At 44.5% G+C, this 27,737-nt stretch overlaps 1 protein-coding gene across 1 annotated transcript in view; it reads right to left on the bottom strand.

Moving 5' to 3' along the window:
• The window catches only part of COL5A1 (collagen type V alpha 1 chain), a 239,793-nt gene that overhangs the window by 115,761 nt on the left and 96,295 nt on the right, over positions 1 to 27,737 (bottom strand). Inside the window, exons 5-11 of the mRNA XM_024206663.3 lie at positions 19,557 to 19,688; positions 14,824 to 14,970; positions 13,467 to 13,718; positions 8,719 to 8,883; positions 7,751 to 7,807; positions 1,269 to 1,310; positions 997 to 1,059 (exon numbers count right to left, since the gene is read on the bottom strand). Coding sequence (XP_024062431.2) covers positions 997 to 1,059; positions 1,269 to 1,310; positions 7,751 to 7,807; positions 8,719 to 8,883; positions 13,467 to 13,718; positions 14,824 to 14,970; positions 19,557 to 19,688 — 858 coding nt within the window. The remainder of the gene's footprint in view (positions 1 to 996; positions 1,060 to 1,268; positions 1,311 to 7,750; positions 7,808 to 8,718; positions 8,884 to 13,466; positions 13,719 to 14,823; positions 14,971 to 19,556; positions 19,689 to 27,737) is intronic.

Below are 27,737 nucleotides of genomic sequence, written 5' to 3'. Positions count from 1 at the left end.
ACGAATTTAATAAAAATAAAATAATAATAATAATAATAATAAAGGAAACCACCTAACAATCCCATTGACAGAGAATGCAGGTCAGTTGCTCGTGCCTGTCAGTAAGGCAGAAGCTCCTCCTAATAGAAAGACACAGTATTGTAGGAGAAGGATCTTCATATTGGAGGTAAATTTGAAAGAAAACAAAACCACTATACAAGAAGGAAAGCACATTCCTGTTATAGGCTACAAAGTGAAATCCACTGAACCCATGGAGCTCCTGTGAGAAAGAAACACCATCCATTGCAGGAGTGGTGGATATTTTTTGCTACTAACAGGTGGATTGTTTAATTAAGGCTCCAGGTCTGAACTTAATTCATACTTTTCCTGTGCTAGAAGACTTTTGTGTGTTTGAATGAAAGTTTTTCACACCAACAGTCAGCTCCTGCATCTTCTGAATCCTGCAGTGAAACCTTAATTCTGTATTTATAGCACTGCAAAACTTTCTGAGATGGCAGAGCCTGCCATAATGCAGAAAACATTGCCCGCCGTCTAATATCGCAGACAGGCTGCACTTGCCTACTGAATAACTCTCAGACACATGCCTCGTTTGCCCTCCGATTATTACTGAGACACAGCGTAATTACCTGTCACATAGGACTAAAGGATGTGGAGAGATGTCAAAGGGGTTTCTTTACACTAAGATTTTTTGTAAAATCTTGAGTTAATTGGTTGCCAAGTAACTTGAGGTCATTGACACATTTGTAAAGGCTAGTGTGGACACTCCCCGAATGTTTGTTCCAGGTTCAAACATCTGTCCTTTACCCCAGGCCGAGTTCTGCTAGGCTTACAACTTCTCCCCATTTCGAGGCAGAAGGGCTAAAGGGCAAGAGGGGTTGTTATCAAGTACCACTAAGACCAGTTATGTTTTACACCCCAGGTCACAGTTTAAAGCTCCACAGTGCACAGCAAGAATGAACGACGGCCAGCCAAAGAATGTAAATCCATTATACTTACTCTCTCGCCGGGGTCACCCAGTGGACCCACGGGCCCAGAAGTTCCCGGAGGTCCTGGAAGACCCTAGTATGGAAAAGACGGGACAAAAAATTAGGTAACAAAGGAAAACGTGCTGTTATTTGTGTGCGCATGCGTGCACAAAGGAAAGAAACGGAACTGGAGCTGCCTGTTTATTTTAGCAGAGTAAAAGTGACCCTGAACTGCTCTGATATCCAGGTATGGCATATGGAAGCAATAGAGCCCAGAGAAGTGTTAACAAAAAATTGACTTACAGCTGGGCCTTCGGGACCGGATGGCCCTTCGATGAGCATGCCCTGGAAAACAATAAGAGAGATTGGTGATTAGCATGGCATGTCCCCAACGCGACCTCCGTAGTGGAGCTCAAAAGTCAAGCCGTCACGTCTGTTCTGAGCTCATCCAGTCTTTTGCTGCTCACAAGCCCAACAGGTGTTAGCGCATCCCGGTGCTGAGCTGGTTCCACGTTGTTTCAGCGGAGTCTGGGTCCATTGCCACTGGCACACTACATCCTGTGCACTGAAAAGCAAAACTGTCAACCAGTTCAGCCCAGGCTGGGCGTGAATAAAAGTCTTGCCCCTAACCACCATCCCAGAATCACACCGGGTGAGAGCGGAATCCTCTCTTATCTTAGTCCAAGGTCAAGCAAATGAAAAGCCTCGCACCGCGTCTTGAATGCCAGCAAAACCAAGCTCTGCTGGAGTGAGTATTGCAGCCGACGATCCCTTCGCTCGGAATGCTGTCTCTAGTTCCAATCAAATTCTAAGGCATTTCCAGTGGTCTTTAAATGTCTTTCCCTAGCAGGCTTTATGCAGAGATTTACTAAGTGAACCTATAAGATCATTGTGTGGGTACCATGCCAGGGTAATGTTATCTCATTGTTTAAAAAATTCAATATTTTGCTCTTCCTTTAAATCATGGGTATGGTGTACTCAGTGGAGTTGGGTTTTTTTTAAATGGGTGGGGGGGGGGATTGAGGGAAGACCAGAAAGAAACTTTCCAATAAAACAGTCAGAGGCCTATAGGGAAAGGACCAGGAACACAGGTTTGGAAGTATCCATGGATCAAGCTCTACCCTTCCATCGATGGACCACTGACCAAGTTCAACGTAATCCAACAAGGTGTCCATATTCCAAGCAGCCCGTTTCACCTCTCGCCGGCTAATTTGTAGCCAGCAGAGTCATTTCTCCTACAGGATGAAATCAGCCCATAAAAGTCAGCAAATGTCAAATTGACTCCGTCAGGAGAAGCCTGGGAAGGAGCCAGCCCAGCGATCGAGTTACACTTCCCCCTCGGAGGAGGGTGGTCTCCCCAGGTCAGGGTTGAAGCTAAGGCCAGTCGGTGGAGCAGAGCCGGTGAAAGTGTGGGCTGACGTCAGCGCAGCTGCCTACGTCCTGCGTAGTGGAAAGCGCTGAGCGGAGTGAAGCTGAAGCAGTCAGGGTACATGCAGCAAACACCTGCACTTCTTCAGACCCCCCCAGGAGAGAAAACAGATCACACTATATTGCCAAATACCATGACAGCTCCCCCAGCGGGATATGGGCACGTACACATACCCTCTGCAGCCATATCCCTTGGCTAGCACAAGGATTTTTTATATTACTGCTACTCATTTCTAGCTGATTTAAGTGCTGGTTTGTGGATTGTTTGGATATATGGGGGGCCAATTCTCTGTTGATTTAATAGGGGAAACTCCAGTGAAATCAATGCAGTCATGCGGATTTACATTAGTGGAGAATTTGGTTCATGGATCTTATCCACACAGTTTAACACCATCGTTCCACTGACTGCAGTAGAGTTAATCCCGATTTACATGGGTGTGAGAAGAGACTTATGCATGGCACTCATTTGTCCTGAGTTAGGACAGTGAGATTTTCCCCCTGGATGGAAGGATAAGTGCGGGGAGGGAGGGAGAATAGCTGAGCTGTATGAAACTGATTAGCACAGCTGCAGAATCTGGAGGACATGTTGCCGCAGGCTTTTCAAGAGATGTGCCCATGCGTTTCATGGCAACGGGTGAGGTGCAGAAAAATAGAACAGAGGTTAAATACTGGGACAAGGCTGGTCACCCTAAGAGTAGCTTGGGCAATGGGATGACCTGCCGAGGGATGGAAGGAGGTGGAAGGAGAAAATAGCCCCGGTACCCAGGATGAGTGAGCAGGGTGCAAACCTACCAAGACCACACATTCCTTGCTCACTCTTTTCTGGTGTTCAAGGAGGTGGGAGCTGTTCCTTGCCTCTGATCTGTCCTGGGTGAAGCAATGCAGGTTTGAAACACTCAGTGTGACAAGCGGAAGCAAGCGGCTTTGGTGGTGGAATTTGGACTGATGAACAATTTATACGGAAGCAGTATTACTGCTAACAAGGGCTGAATCCGGATGTGCTGGGAGAATAGAGGCCTTAGGAAATCTCTTCCTTTCTGGACAAGGAGCATAGGACGGAGTATGAGCTCTTTACCTGGAGCTCTGAAGAGATGCTTTGAGTGTGACCTGGCTTCCATTCAGTGCACCTGAGCCTCAAGGGGACATGGTCTACAGGCTAAAGGGTATATCTGCCTAGCGCGCAGAGATGTCACCAGCATGATCTAGCGCTGCACTCTCTCTGTTTTCCCTTAGTTCAGATGAACCGGGGGCAATAAGTTAAGTGAGTAGGAGGAAGATGGAACGCGCCCAGCATACGGGCCCTCATTGAGCCAATCTCTTCACGTTGCCCCAACCAAAGCTCCCCAGTCCTGACCTGAGCAGGGAGAGGACAGTTCGGTCTTTATGGCCCATGTTGCTACTGGCCACTCTCTGCGGAGACTGCTGACAAGGGACCAGTTAGGGTGGAGATTTAAGATTCTCTGCTCTCGGGGAACGATGGGCAGAAAACGCTGGTTAGTTTTGCGAAGAAGGGAAGGGTGGTTGTAAGTTATAAAACAAAAACCTTGCAAAGCGGTGGGCTCATAGGAGCCCCTAACTGCCCCCTTCCTCCCAGGGTCCATTTCCTTTGAGAAACTGGACCAACTAAAGCACCACCCATCTGCCTGTGTGGCAGCTCCAGAGACTAGAACCATCCCCAGACCTCCACCTCCGCTCAGTGCTGATAAACTCCCCTCAGCTCCGCAGAGAGTCATTGCCCATATAAGGAGCCCCATGACCGTCAAGAGCTGCCGGGTGCCAGATTTATGTGGGAAATACTTGAAGCTGTCTCCTCAATGGCCATGGCGCCGAGAGCTCTGCTTCCCACAGCCAATCACCGCGGCAATGGAGGCCCCTTCAGAGAGGAAGGCCTAATTAACCTATTCCTGATACAGACAGCCTGGGCATCCTCCCACATTTATCCGTTTGTTTATGTTGGGCTCCGGCTGTGGGGACATCTGGAAAGTCTCCTCAGCGAGAAATTCCAACGGTTTCCATTATCCGTGCAACGCGACAAGGCAGGGGAGCAGGAGACAGGCTGTGTGACAGGAGGGGGCAGGGAGGGACATGCAGGGGAAGAGGAGGGGGCGTGGGATGGAATAAAAACTCTGGCTTGTGGAGCGAGAGCCACAGATTTGGGAACCCCATTCTGCTCTGACTGAATCCAGTGCCAAAGCTCCTGTTGGCTTCCGCGGGGGCAGGGTTCGGCCCCATGGCCTGGCTTCATAAGATGGCAAAATGCTGTGAGAAAGTTGTTCCTAATTTGTTTTCACCCAACTGCATGAAGTCATTCCTGTCTATGTCTCAACTCCCTCCTCATCTCAAAGCCTCCCTTCTTTCCCCACTCCCTTCTCAGCACCCTTCCATTACTAGAAGATGAAGGGTATCGCTAGCAGCTTTCCAATTTTGCATCCGTGCCAACAGCCATCCCTTCTGGGCAGTCTCATAGCAAAGGAATTTGCAATGCCATTCGTAAAGGGACAGACACGGGGAGCTCCTCAAGTTAATCCGAAGGGATAAAAATAAAACAATGCTGTTTTAATTTATTCGCTTCCATCTGAAGAGCCCAAGCATTTTAATAAAGATATTATAATTTCTGCCTGTTTTATAGAGCGGGGAAGGGAAAGTTCAGATGTCATCCTAAGTCTCAACATTTACCATCAGTTACCATAATGTGGCATCTTAGGCCTCGTTTTCACTAGAAAACTAGGTGGGTTTAACTACGTTGGTTGGGGTGTGAAAAATTCACCCCCTTGGTGTGGCGTTGTTAAACCAACTAAAGTCCCCATGCAGACAGCGGCTAAGTCGACAGGGCGATGGAGACCTATGGAGATGGGCGAACCCCTCCCGTCGGCGGAGGGAGTGTCTGCACTGCAGCGCTACAATGGCGCAGCTGTGCCGCGGGTGTTTTAAGTGTAGACATGCCCTTAGTCACGGCTCAGAGAGGAAGAGAGACTTGCCCAAGGTGACAGAGCGAGTCGCTCTTGTGTTTGGCTTTGCTCTAAAGCTGTACAACAATGGAGAACAGAATCCAGGAGTCCTGACTCCCAGATCCCTGCTCTCACGCATCTCCTGGAGACCTTGAGTGTTAATGCTGCCTTTGCCAGCACAGAAACTATTAGCTGGAGGGCACCATTAGACTCAAGACTGTGCTGTCCTGCTGCCTCCAGCAAGCGTCAGCACCGAGTAAGGATTGAAAGACAGATGGACTGAAAGAAAGGACGGAAAGTACAGAGGAATCCTCCCCCCCCCCCCCCCCCCCCCCCACACCAGCAGCTCCCATCTGAAGAAAGTGCCTTTGCTAAAGAGAAAGAGCACAATGAATCTGCATTTCTCTCAGCTAAAGGGGAACCAAAGGAAGAGAGGAAAGGCAGCATTTGGTCTTGTTTATTTTCTGGCAATGGCAATATATGCTCCAGTGTTTTGAAACAGCTAAGGCAGCCAAATTCTTTCTGGATGATTACACTTAACTATTTTGTTCGCTCTGCAACATTTCAGATTGGACGGGGCAGCCTGAGTTTAAGCAGGTTCCCCCCCTCCCGCCCCCGTATTTTAACAGAGCTTTCCACACCTCAGTTAGACAAACTGTCCATTTTGTTCCCTTTGTCCACAGAATGAAAGCAGGGCCCATGTCCACAGAATGAAAGCAGGGCCCAGAAAGGAAGGAATTGATTTGGAGGGTCGGGAATGCTTTTTATAAGCACTGGTTCTGGGTGTCAAACCCTCCCCCCTACCCTCTGGGAAAGGCTCACGCAGGAGAGAAACGGAGAAAGGGCAGAAAAAAACTGACTCCAAGAGGTAGGAAGTGTTGTTCTTTCTTCTGGCCCTGTGTTGGCATTCTGCCAATGAAAAATTAGGTTAATTGAGTTACTGGTCTGCAACGAGTGTGTGCTTGGCCTTTCGGAGACTCAGGCACAAGATGAACGGTGGCAATTGAAAGGCTCCGAATACCTGTGGGTCTCTCCTGGGGGTGAGGAGAGGGATGCAAACACGGAGGCAAGTTGAGATCTTAAAGTGTACTTATGGATGGAAAAGGGGCTATGTAATAATAGTTCCGTTCCCTGTGAACCTTTCAATCAGAGCTCACAACAACCAGTTGTTCCTCCAGTTAATCCCACCAAGGCAAGACACCCTGTGGGTGGGGCAACTGAATTCCTGTCCGTTTCATGTGACATCAGTTAAATTGTCAGCTAAACTCTGATCACACAGGGACTAGATTTTCAAAAGGCGTTGAGCACGGACATCTCTTCTTAAAGCCAAGTGAAGCTGCAGGTTCTCAGAAGCTCGGAAAATAAGGCCAAGAGACTTTATCAATGGTGATGCTGTAAAAACCGAAAGAACCCAGCTTGAGTCTCAGATCCCAATAGGGTAGCTGGAAAATTCCTTTGACTGATAAAGTGAGTGCAATTGATTTTACAACTGCACTTTAAAACCAAAAAGTGCCTCAGAGGTGGGCCTGAGAAACCCTTGCTCTCAGTGCAGGCAAAACAGAGAAGTAGAGAGTGTAGGATTCTGGTTCTTGAACAATCATACAAGAGCAGTTTCAAGGCCCTTAACAACATGGAGGCCTAAAGGAGAGAATGGACGTTGAAGAGGAAAAAAATCATTCTCGGCATCCACAGCTGTGTGCTGGGAGAACCCTTTCCTTGCCACAGAGGTGCGCTCCTCAATTCTAAAATTAAGAAGTGGGCCTGAGCTGTGACGTTCAGATCTGGATCTAAGCTCTCCCAGACTGCAGGGATTCAGATGGGAGGGCTGTAATTCAAACCGAGGACTAAGTAAAAGCCATTGGAGTCCTAAGACAGGCTCTTGCCATTTCACTTGTTTTTTACATAACACTGGTAAAAAAAAAAAAAAAAATTGGCCAAAGAATTATTACAAACAAAAATAGCTTTTTTGGGTGGAGGAGGGGAGAAAAGGAGCAAATGGAAAATTTTAAATTTCTTTCCAAATTATCCCTGTTTCTTAAAATAAACCCCCCAAAAATCATTTTCAATTTTTATTTTAAAAAAATCCAGAAAATGTCTACCAGAATTTTTTTTTTCATAATATGAAAAATTTTCAATTTCGTTTGAAATTATTTCCTGGAAAATTCTGACCATTCCCCTACGAGCTGCAGCTGTGAGCATGAGACGTGACTACAGAACATACGAACCTATGACTGCTTTTCAGTTCCATAGACGAGGTCGGGGAGGTAATATCTTTTATTGGACCAACTTCTGATGGTGAAAGAGAGACGCTTTCGAGCGACACAGAACTCTTTTTCAGTATCATACAATTCCATATACACCTGCCCACTCCCTGAAGAAGAAATCTTTGTAGATGAAGGGCATCCTTACCGGTTCAATTATTGCAGGCTCTCCCTTCTGTCCTTTCTCACCTCGTGGGCCACCAATCTGTATCACACAAGAGAAACACAGAGGATATAAACTTGCTGTCTCACTTGGATTCAGACTGGGAACCAGTAACATGATCAAGACGCAGTCAGCAGAGCCCACACCACCCAGGGACTGAACTTGGTGCAGATGGGTGCAGAAGACACATATTAAAAAAGGAGCAAAGACTCATTTTCTTACTATCTAAGGTTCTGTTCCATCTCTCTAGTGCACAGCGGTTTCAGAAGTCAGCTATTTTTAAGGAATTATTGCCTCCATATGCAGCAGGATAAATGAAGGTGACCTAATCGCTGGCAACTTTTCAATCAAGTTTTGATCTTTTTTTTTTTTAAATAAAATGCTCTAGTTCAAACAGGAATTATTTGGGGGAAGTTCTATGGCCCGTGTTACGGTAGAGGTCAGATTAGATGATCACAATGGTCCCTTCTGGCTTTGGAATCTACAAGTTTGTCTACACAGAAACACTCAGGAAAATTAATCCAAATTATCTTTTGAAGTGGATTAGTTAAATCACATTACATTTCCATGTGGACACACTTTTTCAGAATTTAAGTGGCCTTAATTTGGTTTTGCTTCATTTATTTTGGAAGTGAATTAAACTAAACAGAAGCAAGGCACTTTAATTCTGAATGACCGCATCCACACCGGGGGTAAATGCAGTTTAAATTTATTTAAAATTCATACCTTTAGTTAATTCATATTAATTTTTCTCAGTGCTCCCATGTAGACAAGAACGAGGAATCTAATGGGCCTTTTCCTTTTATAACTCCTACATATTACCTGGGGGAAGTGAAAGGGATTGAGGAAGTAGGTTGAGGTTTCCTGCCCCTCCAAAAGCTGAAAAACTGGGCTAAGAAAGCAGCTGGAAAGAAATTCAAAAAGGGATCTTGAGTCAGAAAGTCTTCCATTACCCCTTCATACTCTGTTTCTTGGTTAGCAGGCATTCCTGGCCCAATATCAGGAGAGGCAGTTCGGTCATAGTAGGTATCATAGTAATTCCCATCATACTCTTTTATTGTTTCTTCAGTAAAGTCTTTATCTTGGTCGTCTCCCCCTTGACCTGTTTCCACCTCGGCCTGAAAACAAGAACAGCAGCATGTGTCAGACAAAAGACGCCCCTAACCCAACACATGCTCTAAAAACTAAGGGGAGGAGTCTGGTGTATCCCCCAGATAGAGAGGAGCAGGGGTGGATAAGCTTTATGATAATGGCACAAGTAAATACAAATACAAAGCAATAATAAAAGAATGTTTAGTAAAGAAGCATCTAAAGGCTTCCAGGGACCACCAATGGACTCCTTCAAAGGGACTTGCAAACAGGATTACAGATATAAAATGCTACACCCATATGGAACTCAATATGACATTTCCCCCTGATTTCCTACTTGCTTCATGAAATGTATTGCATGTGTAAAACACCCTGTGTGAGAAACCACGCAGAGTATGGGCAATAACACATGACAAAAAGTTCCAGACACTCCACATTACGAGGCATGAGGCTAAATGCTCAAACCCCAGCTCATTCCAAACCCCAGATAGCCCAATCTCCAGGTTAACAAGCATAGAGAAATTTACAGCTGGGCCCATATCTAAAATTCATACTGAAACTGAAATTTATCATTATGAATCCCAGATTTTACAAAGACCCTCCCAAATTTTTGGAAAAATCAAGGTTTCCCTATACTAGGATCTTCCATTTGTTCACTCCCGAACTGTTCTGGGATCCAACATTACAGTTATGCTTGTTCCAAAAGCAGAACTTTGAACATTTGCACTTAGGCATCTGAGAGGGTACTATTCATTCATTAGCACACATTTCTCCCTACCCAAATAACTCCCTCTTCTGATTCTTAAGAGGAAATATACGCAATGGTTCAGCAAACGAGGACATCTAGACAAAGCCTCAGAATTTCCTTGCTTCTGGCCAACCCTGTGTGCAACAATGATATCATAGTCCTGTAATTTCGGTAACCTCCAGGCCAACTGTCCCATGGCATTCTGGAATCTAAAGAGCATTGTAAAGAAGCATGTCTGTTCTGAGCACAGGTTTTTCTCCCATGCAGGTTATAATGAACATGGACCATGGCCTTAATTACTTCTAACAGTTCAGAGAGAAGTTATTTCACCACCAGAAAGGAAGGATTTAGAGCTGCTGTAATATGCCACCATCAGTTCCAATCCTTGTTCTTGGGCCAAAACTGCTCATATTCCATAAGCACGGGCATCTGTGTCTAATCTGAAAGGGGTTTTAAAACATGGGCAAGCTAACACTAACACAGTGAAGTGCCTTTTTTAACTCTGCAAAGGCCAAGTATTTGTCAATGAAATCACAATTTAGCTACCACTCTCGGGTTTTCTTTTCTCACTTAACATATGCACATTCTGCTATGTTGGCAAACCCAGAAATGAAAACAGAGTCCTAGAAAATTCTATATATCTGTGAGCCAGAAGGAATTTAGCCACTTCTGCACCACCTCTTGCCCTCCTTCACCCAGTGGAAATTTCTTTCTCACTGATCAGCCGACCAGGGCATTCTCTTAGCAAGAGCTCACATTTCCCTAGATTCAGTTTAACCGTAATTCTTCAGACATTAGAACCTGTTGCTTGCCATAAACACATAACATCCTAACTGGAAGACCTTCTTGTTTGAAATTTAAAATGCTATAAACTCAAAACACTGAAGTCTTCATATTTTTTTCCATTTTTAAAAAACAGAAATCAATTTGCTTGAAAAAGAAGCAACATTTTTTGAAATTTTTGACAGAGGAGGGGTTCAGTGTGAAAAATGGACATTTTGGGAAATTTTGAGGGGGGAAAAAAAAACCTCAAAAAATCTGGGTCACAAGCTGGCCTGAAAAAAATCATCCAAAAGTTAGTGAATTTCTTTTGCCACTTTCAAAGAGCCTCATTCAAACCAGATTTTCCACCACTCCCTTTGTTGAAAAATTATGCAGATACGAATTTGAAATTGTGACACCTGCCTCCGGAGGAAGAGAACAGCTTGCTCCCTGAAGAGCAGTCATTGAACAAAGCATATTTTTACCTAGTTTCCATCTTTCACAGGCGTATTTCTCCATACTCAATGTTCAGAATTGCTTTGCTGGAAGTCATCACGTAGTTATTAGCCACAATGAAATCTAAACCCATATGAGTTCATTGACTAAATCCGCTTCCAAAAGCCCATGCTCAGACTCCAAAAGTTTCATTCTTATAAACCCAAGTTACCCCATTTGTGAACTGCTGCTAGTTCTCCAATCAGTTTCCATCTGAGTCCAATTTTAGAATACCTATCCCCCAGCATTAACAACAGGCCTGGTCTAATGTTCACAGCACACGTTTCCTGATCTTATTAAAGGGCTGTGACAGGAATTTAGGAATTGCCTTACTGGATTCAGACCAGTATCTCGTTTCCAACAGGGACCAGTACCATCTGCCTCAGGAAAAGAAACTTCCAGTAGATTGTGGGATTTATTGGCCACTCTCCCCAACTCCCATATTATTTCAACTTTTTACTTCTGTATTCAACAGCCGGCAAACTGCCCTTTTCTGCTGTTGAAGGGTCGAATCCACAGTAAACAAAAACTGTGCAGCTACTCCATGTTTTGCCCCTTGGGCTGAGTGCCATTCTGTTTCTTGAACTGGATGAAGAGTGATCATTACATCACGAGTCATGGCAAGGCTGGACTGAATGTCTGACAATTCGTTCACAGGATCAGGGCTTGCGAGACGTGTCTCCCCTAGTCTTTGTGCTGCTGCTGACATTCTGTGTGTCAAACTGAGCATGATGTGTTTTCAAACCTCTCAACTGTTCCTTGTCTCCAACCTGAATCCCATTTCTCGTCACGAAAATTAGACACAGATTTAGGCTTCAAGATTGCAGGGTCCCATTTCCACTTCTCCCATGAGCACTGCAAGGGAAATTCGAATCCTTCAAAGTCCCTTCATCTATTGTGGGCTCCTCTCCTGTCTTGCTACAGCTGCTTGGATCTCCATTTGGCCAGCTTCCATGACACCTTTTAATTCATTCTGGGAAGCATCTATGCCCAACTTTAATTCTCTTGGCCAGCCTTTGCTGCCTCTTTGACATCTTTCTCTGCTTCCCAGAGAGGTGTATTTTTTTTTGTCAGTATGACAATTAAATTCTCCCTCTCTATTCAAGAAGCAACCAAAATTTCTGCCAGGTCTCCTGGGAAATATTATCCCACTACTGACATTTGTTGTCAAGGCTTCTGGGCAGAGAAGAAGTCCAGAAGAGGGTTATTTTCTGGTTGGGAGAGAAATTTAGTAGGCACAGACATGACACTTCTAGTCTAATTTGATGACAACACCAATAGGGACCCATCTGAACATCAATATTAGATGGTGAGGGCAGGACACATGTTAAATATGGAACATTCACAGATGCAATCAGGAAACAACCCAAAAAGCTCCAGAAAGCAGCTGTGTTCAAGCTTACAGCCAACCTTTCTTGTACCTGCCTCTGCCCATTTGGGCAAAACGTGACAGATGGACCCCTCTGAGATAATAGGAGCCATGAAATGAGACATCACAAAACTGATTGTCTACATTACCTAAGTGTCTATCAAGGCCTGTCCAGTAACTCAGGTAGTTATTGCTAGAACGGGTCAGGACGAAAAGGAAACGATTTTGGAAAAAAATTATATTACCCTTCAAAATTTGAAATTTTTAAGATTCAAATATTTCAAACGGTGACACAGCTAGCTGCAGACCAGAGAGGGATTTTTTTTTTAATTTAATTTCAAATTTTTCAAATTTCTACCAGCTTTAGATAGTTGTCATTGGGTTGCTCTGCAGCACAGTTTTGTTGGTTTTGTTGAACTTCTGGAATGGCAGTTTCCCACCATATCTCAGTTAATTTATTTTGGGGAATGTGGTAAGAATTTCCCCATGCCTGTATATTTAACAGAAACTGTCCAAAAAATGGTGACAATTTTTCACAAAGAACAAATGGGCTGAAACTGTAGAATTTGGGAGAGGAAGGGGAATAGACCTGCTTGAATATTAACTAACTTGTAGGGAGTGTAATACATTTAATCCAAAACAGAAAGAGAGAGGGTCACCAGAAAATGTAATCACTTCACAGTATGTTTATTGTGGAAGCTTGAATCTCACCTTACTATTAGTAGAGCGGTTAGGAAAATGTAACATTCATAACCATGAGAAATTCTGACATTTCAAAATGAGCTTCCATTCCAAATGGGAAGAAAAATTTGAAATACTGAAAAATTTCACAGAATTGAACTGGAAATGTCCAAATTTGACATTTTCTATCAAATCAACAATTTTTTTTAAAATTTAACTGACAATTCTGACTTGAAACAATTTTTTTGTTTTGATTCTCCTGACTGGAAATAAAAAAAAAATTAGTCAAAACCAACATTTTCCTGAACAAAACATTGATTTTGACTAAACCCAGATTTTCTGACGGGAAAACTTTTTTCATAAGAAAAATTTTAACCAGTTCTATGTAGCAGTGCTGTGTTCACACAGGGAAAATGCAGGAGGATTATATTTTTCAGGGAGGCCCTTTTCTCTACAAATGCCTTGGACACTTCAAGTTTTTCCATTAGATCCTTTGCAATCAAGACTTAAAAGTAACAAAGAAAAGGACAAATCATAGACTCCTTGGAGGAAATTACATTGGTTACGTTGGGGGTGATGACTGTGCTGGCGGGGACTTCTGCTTCGACAGCATCTTCAGTAAGGGTATCCTGAGTGTCTATAATATCCTCATAGTTGAGGTCCTCGTAAGGGAGGGGAGTGTAGTACTCCTCGTTAATGGTTTCATAATTATATTCATCCACGATGGGGTCATCAACCTTCTCATCCTCTTTTGTCTCCTCCCTGTTTTCCACCACTGTAGGTGCTTGTGTGGTTGGAGAGGTGAGCTCCTATTGCAAAACACAAACAATGCCCGGGTTAGAGAAAGTAGAGGATGTTCTGGCTCTCTTATCGGCTAAGACATGGGTTTGAAAATTCTTTTCCTGTCTAAAACAAGAAGGCTCTTTAAAACCAAGGAGGCAGCTAATTGATAGCACAGTGAAAAGCTGTAAAGACTCAGAACTACGCTTTCAGCAGTGACTACTCATTTTGGGTGCCTACTGTGAGACCTACAGGCCTGATTTTCAGGTGTTCAGAGAAACTGATGGCAATAGGACCTGGGGGTGCTGAGCAGCTCTAAAAATCCAGCCCAAGTGGTCTCAGGCTGGGTGCCCTAAAGCCAATGGACACTTCTGAAAATTTAGGCCTTGAGATTCAGGGATTCAAAATGCACAATAGAAAAAGCTCTGAAGGCAAAAGCAACTACCATTGTGGAAATGATGTAGGGTTTGCCTACACTGTAAGTGAAGGTGTGATTGTAGCATGGGGTGACAATCATTCTAGCTTTAATCCAGCTAGCCTGGGTTAAAATACTAGTGTAGATGTGGCACTACAGGCTAGCAATCAGAGGACAAGCCCACCGGGGACCCTGGGTATGTATTCTGCTGAACTCGTGATGCCATGTCTACACTAGAATTGTTAGCTGTGCTAGACAGATTAAAGTTAGCACGGCTATGCCGACCTGTGCTACAATCACATGTTCACTTGCAGCGTAGACACATCCTTAGTGCACAAAGTTAATCTTCCATGTAGACATATATGCAAGATCTTGCTTCAAGTATATTTTCAGGTGCAGATCATGGCTAATCATGCTCTGATTGCAAGATCACAGCCCCCGTTCTTCTAGCTCTGCTGAAGAGACTAGGTGCCAGAAACCACCAAGCTTGTTACCCATCCTCGTTCAGCCCAACGTACAGGCATCACATTACTATGGAAACCTCACACTGCATGCACAAAGCACAAATGCAGAGCTATCTACAGTAGTTTCTTCCATTTTAAGTCTCCAGCCTTTCATCCACATGCCATTGATGTGTCTATAAAAATTCGGAATGGCAAGCCTTGAAATAAAGCACAAGACGAAACAAAACAGGTGCTTGCCACCTCCCCGTCACCTACCTCTTTAATTTCGGTCACCTCTCTAGCAGCTTCTTCAGCATCAACAGGCTTGGCAGTGGGTGCTTCTGCCTTTCCTGTGTCATCGGTGTCCTCGTAGTAGGGATATTCATAATAATAGGTGTCACTTTCTCCATCCCCCTCAGTGTACTGCAAAGGAACCACAGCAAGAAACAAGGTGAAGGCAGACAACTCCTTAAGTGAGTTCCTTGCCAGCTGTTGCTAGGCCATGTGAATTTTATATTCAAATGTACAGTGCCTTTGAAATTGTCTTTCCACTGGCATCTGCGACAGTGAAGCACAGGGAAAACGAACACAAAAGGATCATGAGTAAAGAAGGCTAAAGTTTACAGACATCTGAGATCTGATGAAAGGCTGCATCCAAATTTCCACAAAAGAATGGGGGGAAGGAATTATTTTTAAGCCAGCTTTATTCACTAACCTGTTTGTAACACATTTAGCTTTCTAATTTGACCAAGTACGAGATGATGGTTTTCTCCCTCTATCCTCACTGGCTGCTTTGCTCCGTGTGCTACTCTATACTCATCTGAATGTAAATCCCATAGCACCTGTCCATATACTGCGGTGGGGACTGCCTCTTGATTCAAGATACCAGAGATCCTAGCTGACTTCCTGAACCTGATGCTCCCACACTGGGCCACCAAACCATTGGAGGTGACCCTGACTAACGGTTCTGGACCATTTAACAGACTAAAACGATAAAAACGACACGTCAAAAGATGTAAATTCCCTAGAGACGCAGTTGAGAAAGGATCATCATTTGGATTACTGTGGGTCATATTATTGCCTTAGATGTGTACAGCAAAAAACTCCCATGCACCTTAGGAGAGAAGGCTCTAAAGTTTCATTTAAGCTTTGCAATCATTAATAGAGTGTCTTCTAAAACAATCCTGATAAAACATAGGTTAGCTGAGATGTAATGGCCTTGATCAGAGTGGTCCTAATAATATTTCTGGGTCTGACCCCCGCTGTCACTCACAGAAGCTGCACAAAATAAAAATTAACAAAAGGCGACTCCTGGTTTTGCAGCCTGGCAAAGGCAAATACAGCGGCCACTCCTGCATGCGCGACCCCTTCAGGCACCATCACTCACAAATGCACGTTGAAAATCAGTCTTTTAAGAGACACTGATGCCTCATGCAAAACTCTGAGAACTGAACACGCAGATTCAGTTATGCTTGCATATTGCAGAGTATTGAGCAACACATTCAGACAAGATAGGCCTGCCCACACAAATATAGTGTGAGCAATTGCATGGATTAATTTTATGTCCAAATGGCTGTCTAGGTGCATTTGTATGTGCAAATTACCCATTCTGGGCAACATCCCCATTCTCCGGAAGCCAGAGTGTTGCCATTGACTTCAGTGGAGCCAGAGTTTCATTTCTCATGTACAGATTAGACAAATATTTTGCAAACGCATTTGTACTGCTAAGTATTTTTTAAATTTGGGTCATATAGACCTTGGTTCTGGAAGCTAATTAAGCACATGCCTAATTTTAAGCACGTGAGTAGTTCCACTGAAGTCAATGGATCTACTCCTATGCTTGAAGTAATTAAGCGCCTTCCATATTTCTTATCCTTTACCCTTTCTTTCTACTGATATTTGCTTTCTACCAGGTTCTTGCTTTTTCAGTGTTCATCAGCTCCTGTGATATTCTGCCTACAGTATACCTGGGGCATAATTTTTGTTTTTTTGAGAAATTTGTGACTAAAGAATAATAATCTCTTATATTCCTGTGGCATATTCTTCCCTGAAAGATGCCAATATGCTTTGCAGACTGCATAAAATCCTTTCAGCCACCACTGAAATGCAGCTGCTTCTGAGGTAGACGTTGGCAGCTGTTTAACATGTAATTTCATTTAAGTTTTGGGGGAAGTTAAGGAGGTGGAATGAATTTACCCAAACTGGAATTTGGCCAGTACACCAGAGTTAACACTCATGCTGAAAAGTACATAGGGATTTTCAATAACTCAAAAGTAGTCAGAACCTCCTGTTTTGTGTCAGATGGGGGAAAAGCGACTTGAGACAAATGAGCTCTTAAAGAAGCAATGTTTCTGTTTTCATGCATATATCTGTAGTAATACAGAGTAAGCAGCCTGTAGTAGAAATGACTTGTAAAATACGACAGTTTCAGAGTTTTCCATAAGGCGTCGGCCATTTTTTTAAATGAAATACAAACAAAGCTTTTTGTTACAGTTGCGTGAGACAAATTCCTAACCCAGTACACTGATTTTATTGGTATTTAAAGGCCATTCTTGTATAAAATTCCATAGAGTAACATGGCCCTTCCAAGACAAGCCCTTTGCAGCTAGTTGAGCAACTGGGTCCAAAAATAGGTTTATTTCCCTACCATCCTCCCAGATTTTAACCACAATGGAGTCTATTTGCTTGTACTTATTTATTGTTTCCACTTCTTTAGAGCACATTAATTGTAAAAAAAGAAATGAGCCTTTATGTTTCTCTAGACAGAAGCAGGGTATTGAGGGTGATCTAATGTCCAGGGAAGTCAATGGAAAGATTCCTTTTGGCTTTAATGTGAGTTGGATCAGACATAGGTATGTGACTAAACCAAGGGTTTTGTACATGCATATGAGCGTAAGTGAGGCTGAGATTTTCAAAAATGATTCTGGGTGCCAAACTTGAAACACCTTCAAAGAGCCTAATTTTCAGAGGGTAGATGTCAGCAGTATCTGGAAATCAGCCCCTTTAAGAGGTCTCAAGACCCCCTCTCCCCAAAAAAAGAACATAAGAGGAATCCATAGTCACTAGTCACTATTGAAAAATCTTGGTCTCACCCAGGGGAGGGCAAACAATGGCCCGGGGGCCGCATCTGGCCCTCAAGCTCCAGCCTGGGAGCGGGGTCGGGGTCTTGCCCCACTCCACGCAGCTCCCAGAAGCAGGGGCATGTCCCGCCTCCAGCTCCTAAGCGTAGGGGCAGCCAAGGGGCTCCGCACGTTGCCCCCGCCCCAAGCGCCGCCCCCGCAAATCCCATTGGCCAAAAACTGTGACCAATGGGAGCTGCAGGGGCAGCACCTGCGGACAGGGGAGCACACAGAGCCACCTGGCCGTGCCTCCATGTAGGAGCTGGAGGGGGGACATGTCGCTGCTTCTGGGAGCTGCTTGAGATAAGCGCCGCCTGGAGCCCGCACCCCAATCCGCTCCTGCACCCCAACCCCCTGCCCCAGCCCTGATCCCCCTCTCGCCCTCTGAACCCCTGGGTCCCAGCCCCGAGCACCCTCCTGCACCCCCAACCCCTCATCCCCAGCCCCACCCCAGAGCCTGCACCCCTAGCCAGAGCCCTCATCCCCTCCCGCACCCCTAGCCCCAATTTTGTGAGTGTTCACGGCCCGACATACAATTTCCACACCCAGATGTGGCCCTCAGGACAAAAAGTTTGCCCACCCCGGTCTAACCCTTTCTAGTGATTCTCTTAACTAGGCACAGCTGAATGTTTATCCAAGAACTCAAGGGATAATTATAGGTCTGCTTAGAACATTTTGGTCAAATGAAATTTCAACCAAAAACAAAAAAACAAAACAGATTTTTTTCCACGGTTTTTGACCTCTCCTAATAGCTGACGTTTCAAAAATCAGTTGATCTTATTAAAACTATTGACCTGAAACATCTGTTGGCATTTAGAAAGTGATATATGTATGTTATTATATTCAGTTGCAATAGTTAGTGAGGGCCCAATTTTTAAACTTGCGCTGCTACACAGTAGGGTAACCCACTCTGCTTCCTATGGGCACCTGAGCACTCAAATACTCGGGGTTTGTCTACATGGCGATTTAGTGCGCAGTCAGCCAGCGTGTAAATCTACAGCATACAAGCTTTTAGTGCATGGTAGCGTAATTAACCTGACCAGTTACTTTGCTTTGCGGCAAGCTAATGCATTGTAGAGTCACACCAGGGCTTCTATATCACCGTGTAGACAAGCCCTCATTTCACACTCTGGGAAAACAAGGAGCAGAAAAATGAAGTGATACACTGAAAGTCACACAGCGAATCAGCAACAAAGCTGGGATTAGAACCTACAATTCTTGAGATCTAGCCCTGTACCTTATCCACTAAACCACACTGACATTGTGGTTTTAAAGGTTGTTCCAAGCACTCACATGTAGCATTGGGTGCCTGGTCTTGTAAACTGGATTCAATCTCTTAAAGAAAAAAATTATCAAGGTTACAAGGCCAGAAAGTTGACCTACCTTGGCAGGGTTTCATCTTCCATGCTCCAGGATCCCTTCCACTGTTTTATTATGCAACAGATTTTTGCAACCACACGGGGTGGGGAAAACAATTCAAGACAAGCCAGTGACTTATTGAGAGACTCACAGCAAAATGAAACGGAAGTTAAATAAGAAACAGTGCACACATGCTATCTCAGTTAATAGCCACAGTGCATTTGCTTATTTACGGCTAGTCTGCTCCCCAATTATTATTATTTATTTCCCTTGCAGTTGTCACTGGAACCCTTTGCTTGCTTTTCATTACTCTTACATTTCCTGGTTTCCTTATCGTCTCTTCCCTCTTTGATCACGACTGCTTCTGCCCTGACCACTGTTGGCTTGTGTTCCTCCTCCTTCTCCTGAACAAATTCCCTCTACAGAGGGTGATGCATTGGTACCCATCCTGGGTGTCCCTCGTGGGACCATTAAGCAGTTACCCCAAAGGTTTCAGGCATGCACAAGTGGACGTTCTTCCTTTCTACTTACGTATTCATCTTGGTTCGGGTCCTGAGACTGGGGGGTGTCAGGAATGGCTGTGTCACAGTCAGGGCTGTAGTGTTCACAATAATCATAGGCTGCCCTGGGGTCTGCCACAACCAGGAGCTGCTGGATGTCCCCCTGGGGGAATCAAAACAAGAAAGAAGTCCCACATCAATCAAAGAGTCAGAGTTTAAGACGAGAAGGTGCTATTGGATCAACTAGTGTGACCTCCTGTATAGTGCAGGTCACCGCCACCACCCGCACAGTAACCCCAACAACCAAAATTACATTGACATATTACAGCCCTCAGGAGGCTAAACTACTCTGTGCCACAGGCAGAGAATAGGAGGGCCCTTGCAGTGGCAGGGAATAAGGTGAGATACACCCAGATAATCCTAGCAAGTAATCCGTGCCCCATGCGGCAGAGGAAGGCAAAAAAACAAAACAGCCTATCTGACCAGGAGGAAAATTCCTTCCCAATCCTGAATAAGGTGACCAGACAGACCCTGAGCATATGAGCAAGGCCCACCAGCCGAGGAAGAGAATTCCCATCCAGTGCCCCATCTTCAGTTATGGCCATCTCTGATGCTTCCGAGGAAGGAGACAGAAAACCTCAGAATACACCGGGGGGGGGGAATCCCTTCTTGACCCCTACAGGTGACCAGCTGAAGCCCGAAGCATGAGACAACAAAGACACATGTAGTCATAGTACCACAGGCCCAAAGACTGAAGTCTGTACTCAGTCCTTATGCAGACAAAAGACCCAATTATGGACCAAGGAATTAGAGAAGGAAGAGTCCTATTAGGCTGTCTAGTCTCCCCCACTCAAGTAAGGTAGGATTGTTCAGGAACTTGGTCTGAGACAAGTCAGCCAGCAAAACCCATTATCCTTGGGTGCACATCGAGTATCTGCTTTAGCCCTCCCTGCTTACAAGGGTGTGAAGTGACTGTGCTTCGCTTGTCATTCCCAGGTGCATTATCACAAGAAGATATTGCATCTAGAGAGAGATCACAACCTCGGCATCTCCTGGACAGCCTCATCCAGTTTGGTGCTGCTGATAGCCCTTGACAATGACATCCACAAGACAGGTACCATACAGACAAGGGAGATGCAAGCTTCCCTGTCAAAGGGCTCCCCGTGCCTTGGATGAGGAGTGTCCTAGGTAAATGACTTCCTTCGCAACCCAGTTTGGATCTAATCACATGTCGCTCATCCAGCTGGACTTGTGAGTCATCCATGGATTTCTAAACAGACTACCATTTATTTCCAGTTTATTTCTACATTATCACCGCTCCACTAGGAACAGAAACACCGACATCCGAAAAAATGTCACAAGTTAGACTTGGCCTGTTTGAAATCAGGCACCTTGCAGGTTTGTTAGGAATCATGTCTGCTTTAAGGACCATTCAGCCCATAATGAACCAGGCACACAATATCCGTAGCCTAAAAATGAGCTCCAAACATTCTTTTATAAAGCGCCACAGTTTTACTTTGAAACACAGAGCAAGAGTTTAATCAATAGACAGATGCTTTGTTACTCGGATGATTAGAACTGATTTTTTGTACATTAGGGAAAGAGGGTTTATTTAATAACAGACAACATTGTTAAAGCTGCAGAAAAAGAGAGCCTTACCAAAAAAAAACCTGGGCGGATGATGCGGTCCTGTAATGGGAACCAGAAGCCTGGGATGGAGTCCAGCCAGGACGTCTGAAAACCCCTAGGAAAACTGGAACATGTTTTTAAACACCGGGGGCCAGATCTGCTTTTGTGAATGCAGACTGAACCCTCTGCGTTCCCAGGAGCAGCTGTGCCAGAGGAGGAACGCAAACCCGCCAAGGAAACACAGGTGGTGACAAGCACACGCACGCCCGCTCTGCAGCCACCATAGGCTCCTCCAGAAGGACACAGCTTAAATTTCTGGCAGGGCTCCACAGGAGATGAGCCAACAGAGAGCTCTCTGGGAGATATGCTGATTCTATGCATCTGCTGGCTGGTCAAGCCCCACCCTACCCTAATTTGACATTGCCCCAGGCCTGCAGCCCCATCCCCCTGACTTTCCAGCAAAGGGGGAACAGATCCATTTCCGTGTCTCTCCTCATCGGAGTGTGCGAGCAGCTCTCAAACACTCACACACGTATCCTCATCACTAGCGCTCGTTTACGTTGGTCATCATTCGTAACCTTTTTTCTGATAAAACCTTTTCTTAAAAAAATGAACATTTTTTTGTTTATCAACCACATTTCCTGAATTTTCAATGAGACAATATACATACGGTTTTCCAACGTGAATTTTTTTTCTTTTTCTCTCACTTCCCTCACTCACTCTCTCACTTGCCCCCCTCTTATTCCCCACCCTCTTCTACTTTGGTGAATAAATGTTTGAAGTGTTCTGCTATTTTGCCAGAATGTTGGGGCTTGTTTTGCCCTCCTTTTTCAGAGGCAAACACTGTTACCTGTTTTCATCCAGCTCTATTCATAACATTACTGTCAGGAAGGGAATATTACCCCCATTTTACTGATGGGGAACAGAGGCACTGAATGAGCAAAGTCGGTTGGCCAAGGTTACACAGGGAGTCAGCGGCAGAGCCAAGAACAGAAGCCACATCTTCTGCTTCCCACTCCAGTGCCTTAACCACAAAACCTCCCTCCCTGCCTCCCTTCTCAGTCACAGTGGAACCTGGGGAAGCCCCCACCCCGCTGAATCAGGCCCATAAATGACCATTACTTTAATTTTTTAATCCTTTTGCACTTCATTCAGCTTGGCTGTTACAACTGGTTCCCATGCACTGCCATAAGGCTTTGGGTTTGGGTTTCTAACATTGCCCGGGAAAGTTTATATAAATAAATTATTATTGATTGTTGTTAATAATAAACTAGCAACAAAACCCAGACTTGATGTTCTTCTACAAGAGGCAGGGAAGGAAAGTTGAAAGCTATTCCTTTCTGATAAGCATGGATTTACACCTCAAGGGGGGCTGATAGTTCCAAGTCACTTATCGAATACAGGCTAAATTCTCCTTCCCCTAGAGACAGATAAAGCAAAGGAGGTAACCTCAGCAGGGTTCGCCAGCTAAGTACACTCCAGTAGGTTAAGCAGAGCAGAGTTCGTTAAGGCTCACTCTGCTTTTAGTCTGAGTGGCATAGGAATGCTGAGCTAAGTATGGAGAGGAACCCTGGCTAATATCCTCAGCTGTTTTTCCACAGCCAAAGGGAGGTTTAAAGTCATTTCTTTAGTCTGACGAATAAAGGGGATCTGCTGCCAGTTTTCCTGTAGATGCATTAATGGGCCAAAGTCAGAAATGAATCTAAGCTGATGTAACTTGCACCTTCTTCGCGTCCTCTCAGCACATAATGTATACCAGATCAGACTCCTCTGAAGTCAGACTCAGGTTCAGAGTCTAAGGGAATCTCTGAGTCTAGACTGGTGTAATTAACACGCTGAAGGGGCCAGAAGGAGGTGTCAGCTTTGCCAACCTAAACTCCTTTAGAATTCACTGTGTCTGTTCCGTCTCAAACCCAATCATCTTTTGCCCAATTCTCACTTTTCCCTTGTTGTTGGTACTGGATCCTGCTCCCGGCTCTGCTGACCTCTCCTCCGTGACCTTATTTTTCGGTCCAATGGCTGTAGTGTTCAACTGTGTGAAGCCAGAGGGAAATTCCATGTGACAATATTGTGGGAGGCATCGGAGTGCTGGGACACTAACCAGACCTCAAGTGCACCAGGATGGGCGGAACAGCCCAATTGTGGGGAAGGGGAGAGAGTCCCAAGAGGTTCCTGGGTATCTCATCTTTCTCTCTGCTTTGCAAGTGACGACGGCAAGGCTTTAACGGAGCCCCCCACGTTCACACTCATAAAAGGCAGACAGAACGAAAACCTTGTTAGCAGGAATCCCAGTCAATTGACCTCATCCCTCAGTGCCAAACAATAAAATGGGCTAATTTAGCCTGTAATAAAAAAGGAGCTGGGTTTCACAAAAGATGCACATAGCTCGGCTGTCAGGAGCCCTGTTTCTTTGATTTAAGAAGCTGACTTTAACTGGAGCAAGCCGTGCTGGGAAGCTCAGAGGCCCTTTGTGTCCTCTCAAGTGTGTTGCCGCTAATAAATATTGCGGAGAGAGCTACCTCCCCCACCTTATTGCCAGCCAGCTCTGCTCCCATTCCTCTCGCCGCTCTGAAGAGTCAATTTGTTTGGCTGTTCCGGTTGCACAGAATAGCCAAACCTCTTCTCTTTCCGTGTCAGTATCCGCTTTCTTCAACAGGAGCAGTGATAATGAAGATGCCACGGGTTAACTTTGTGTGCCGGAGCCTAAAACTTTCTACCTCTTCTGCAGGATGCGTAACTTACATTTGTGCTGGAATGCTGCTGAAGGGGTAACGATGGGTAAAAAAAATTCAAAAGTAACGTAGGAGCCAAAGTGCTATTTTCAAAAGTGACTTAGGCACATAGCCTAAATCTCAGTGAAAGTCAGTGGGACTTAGGCCCCTCTGGGCTATATTTACAAAAGTATTCAGGCCCCTAAAGACGGAGATAGGTGCTACTGGGATTATCAAAAGCCTCTATGCAGGTTAGACACCTTATTCCCATTGAAAGACAGGGGTACTTTTGTAAATCCTATTAGACATCTCTTTGCATCTTTAGGCACCTGAAAACCTTTGAAAATCTGGCCATAAGTGACAATTAAAAAATGGGTCCTAAATGATTTAGGTGATTTTGAAAGTTGTATCCGAGAGCAGTAACATGTGAAAAGCCCAATCTGATCACAACAGTGAAGTAAGTGCTAAGTAAGTGCCACCTGGCCCCACTGGCATTCTTTATTTCTGCACTAAACAGGGACAGCATTGGTAGCTGCAGTGCCCATACCACTCCCTCGATGTCCTGGAAGGAAGGCTAGTTCTAGGGGTATAAAGGTAAATCAGTCTCCAGGGTTCCTTCAGCTTTTTGTCTTTGATGAGATTCCCAACAAGGATGCCAGTTAGCGCCAACTGCAGCTGTGTCTTTTCTGGTGTGGTTTCTTCTTTGCTACGAAATGGATTGACTCCACCAAACGTAAGACCCAATAGCAGTCATGGTGACAGATGTTTAATTTCGCCATTTTGACAAAATTTTGAATTTAAAGAGGAAAAAAGAGTCAACTTCAAGTCCCATTTTCCAAGCAGCTGAAGAACTGGTTGGAAGAAAATCAAAACGTTGATGATATTTTCACAGAATTTCAATGAAAAAAAGAACTGTGAAAAGTATATATATATTTTTAAAAACTTACCCTAACAGAGTCCCACCCATGATACTTATAATGATGGTTTGACCAATATGGATCTGTTTGATATTTATTGTATAATATCCATGTATGCTTGGGTGACTCATGTATGGATTAGTTCCCATCATGCAGCTCCCAAACAGTGCTGGAAAATGTTAAAACATCTTTTTTGGATCATTTTCTATGCTCATCTTACATGTGTGCAGCAATGTCACATCACTCCCAATGACATCAACACCAGCACCTTGGAGAAATCTCTGGGGTTCAACAAAAACAGCTGGAGAGAATAATACGAGTGACTTCATTTGGCATCGCTGTCCGTGTCATAAATACTGCACTTCTTTGGGACTCTCACTGCAATTCATTAGTAATTAACTGGACTGTTGTTTTAGTGCATTACCACAACAGTTTTAGTGACTCTAAGGTCAATAAAAAAAATATTGCCTGAAGTGGTTTTTTAGACTCCCATATTTAACTTAAGCTTCTCTGAATAACCACAGAGCTAAGAAGCATGATGCCTTTTTTAAAAATAATCTGAAAAGGAATTAGAAGGATCTTAGATTTTATTGTTTTTTATTAATTATTAATTATTAATTATTATTATAGGAAGACAGCCCAAGTCAGAGGGCTACAGACTGGTAGTGGATCAATGTGTTTCCACGATTAAGTGAATGCTTTGAAAATCCAGCCACTGGAGATTCTCTTTACGCCCTAATCCATGTCTCAGGGATTCTCTGCCAGCCCCCTGATGTTCCACTTGATAAAACGTGTCATTAGCACAGGCTTATGGATAGAGATTCCCTCTGCCTGGGAAGTAACAGCTGTGATAATTCAAGGGCTGTGAGTGGTTACAAGTATCACTCCCATCAGAGTTAAATTGACAGCCAACAAGTCAATGCAGGAGGAATCCGGAAGCCAGTTTCTCAGCAAGATCTCAGTCGAGTCTCCTTTTATCAATCTGAAATTCTGTGTGAATAATTTTGATGTCTAAGCACCTGATTTGCAGGTGCAGTAAGATGCCATATTTAGTCACAGGTGAGGCATATATGTGGATAACAAGAACACCCTGAATGATGGTTGTGTCACCCAAGAGTTTTGGATCTAAATCCTCCAGTTCCAGGGCATAAGCAAAACACTAATTAATGGGATTAGGAAGAAACGATTCTTGTGGGCAGGATATTCCGTAACTGCCTTCCTCAAGACTTCTTGCATCTTTCTCCAAATCAGCTGGTACTGGCAATTGTTGGTGGCAGGTAAATGAGCCATTTGCCACTCTATGGAAATTCCTATGCTGCGATGTCATCTAAACAACCTAAACTAAGCCACAGATCAATGAGAGTACAAAAACGAAAGCCAGTGTATGAAAAATTGGCCCTGAAAACTTGGTGAGTCATAAGCAGCCATGAGTGAACTTCAAAAAGCTCAGAGGTTTGGATAAGCAGAACCCAGATGTTTGCAGGCTTATGTGAACAAACTGGATGAAACGGCTTTATCGTGAGCTCTCGGTTATTCCCCCTTTCCCAACTGGCTGGGTGTACCACAAAAATGGCCTCCCTTGTGGCCTTTCGGTACTAAAATAAGGAACTATTCTCCGCCCCTCTTCTCTTGTAGGAACCATGTCAAGGCATTTCCAATGGGGATGCATGGGCTAGTTTGACTAGAACCATAATGGCATCAAATGGAACCTTTCTTTGAAGTCTGTAAATGGTGGGGATAGCTCTATTTTAAACCCCTTTCCTTTCTTCCCATTGCCTCTGCAGCACCGAGCTGCAGCTGGACCTAAAAGGGGGGAAACCATGCAAACCCCAGTCCTCATTAGATTTCCAACCTAATTTTGTATCCCTGTTTTAAACCAACACCCCCAGTTCCCCATTAGCTTTGACCCTAGCCTTGCCTTACATGAACACTGTTATGACCTGGTCAAACAAGGACCCCTTTAGCGACAACTAAACTACACATCCTTTGACTCCCGGGTTCTTTTCTTCCTTCCTATTTTGTAATCCCAGAGAACAGCCCACTGGCTGATGACAGTGGGATCTATTAATTCCTTGCTACTTCAGGTGGTGGTTTCTTGAGTCTTCAGCAAAATGGGAAAACCCATCTTTTCCCCTCCCATGGAGGATGGTCCCCCCCAACTCATAGATTCTTCTCCACCTTGCCAGCTATGAAACCACAGTTGCATCATAAGCAGCCTCCTCTTCCTGCCAAAGTTTCCCCAAGCTTGGGGGTGGAGTTGCTCTTATTTTTGTGCAAGGAGGTGTTTGAATTCTTCATAACTCCACACCTCCATACCGGTCTGCTTGTCTCACATCACCACTCTCCTCCACCAACCATGCCAGCCTCATCTGCCCATTGGTCAGCATCTGACACCAATATCTTCATGCCTTCCTCCATGCTGTTCCTTATGCATGGAATGTCCTACCTCATCCTCCAGGACTCTACCCTCCCCCTCATTCAGATCACTCCTCAAGACCCAACTCTGCTGTGAGGTCTATAAGAAAACAGCCAATTTAGGCCAGTTAAATTGGAGGGTCAGATGAGGATACTTGGAACTTGGTCTACCGATAGCTGCTGTAAGCGTTGGATGGTATCCCGCTCCTCCCACCCGTCATGGCCCATTTGTCACCCGAGACAGCAAGCTCTTCAGGACAGGGTCTGTGTCTTCTTACATGTTTGTGCAATGCCCAGCATGTCAGGGCCTTGATTCCAGTCGGGGCCTGTGTGTGATACTATAACACAAATTATAAACATAATAGCAATTGACTGGTTTATTGGCATCAAAGGACACACAACTATTTTCTGAGAAGAAGAGGCTTGTTCTATTTCTGGGAATCTCCTCTTAGGAAACCTCTCCTCCTGCCAAGAGCCTAATGTGGGACACGCTGTGTGACAAGGACTCAAGATGAGGGACAGAAGGAAATCATTAGTACA

Source organism: Terrapene carolina, unplaced genomic scaffold (assembly GCF_002925995.2).
Source record: "Terrapene carolina triunguis isolate 2854851 unplaced genomic scaffold, T_m_triunguis-2.0 Scaffold238, whole genome shotgun sequence".
Classification (NCBI taxonomy): Eukaryota; Metazoa; Chordata; order Testudines; family Emydidae; genus Terrapene; species Terrapene triunguis.
This window is presented reverse-complemented; position numbering and strand designations above follow the sequence as displayed.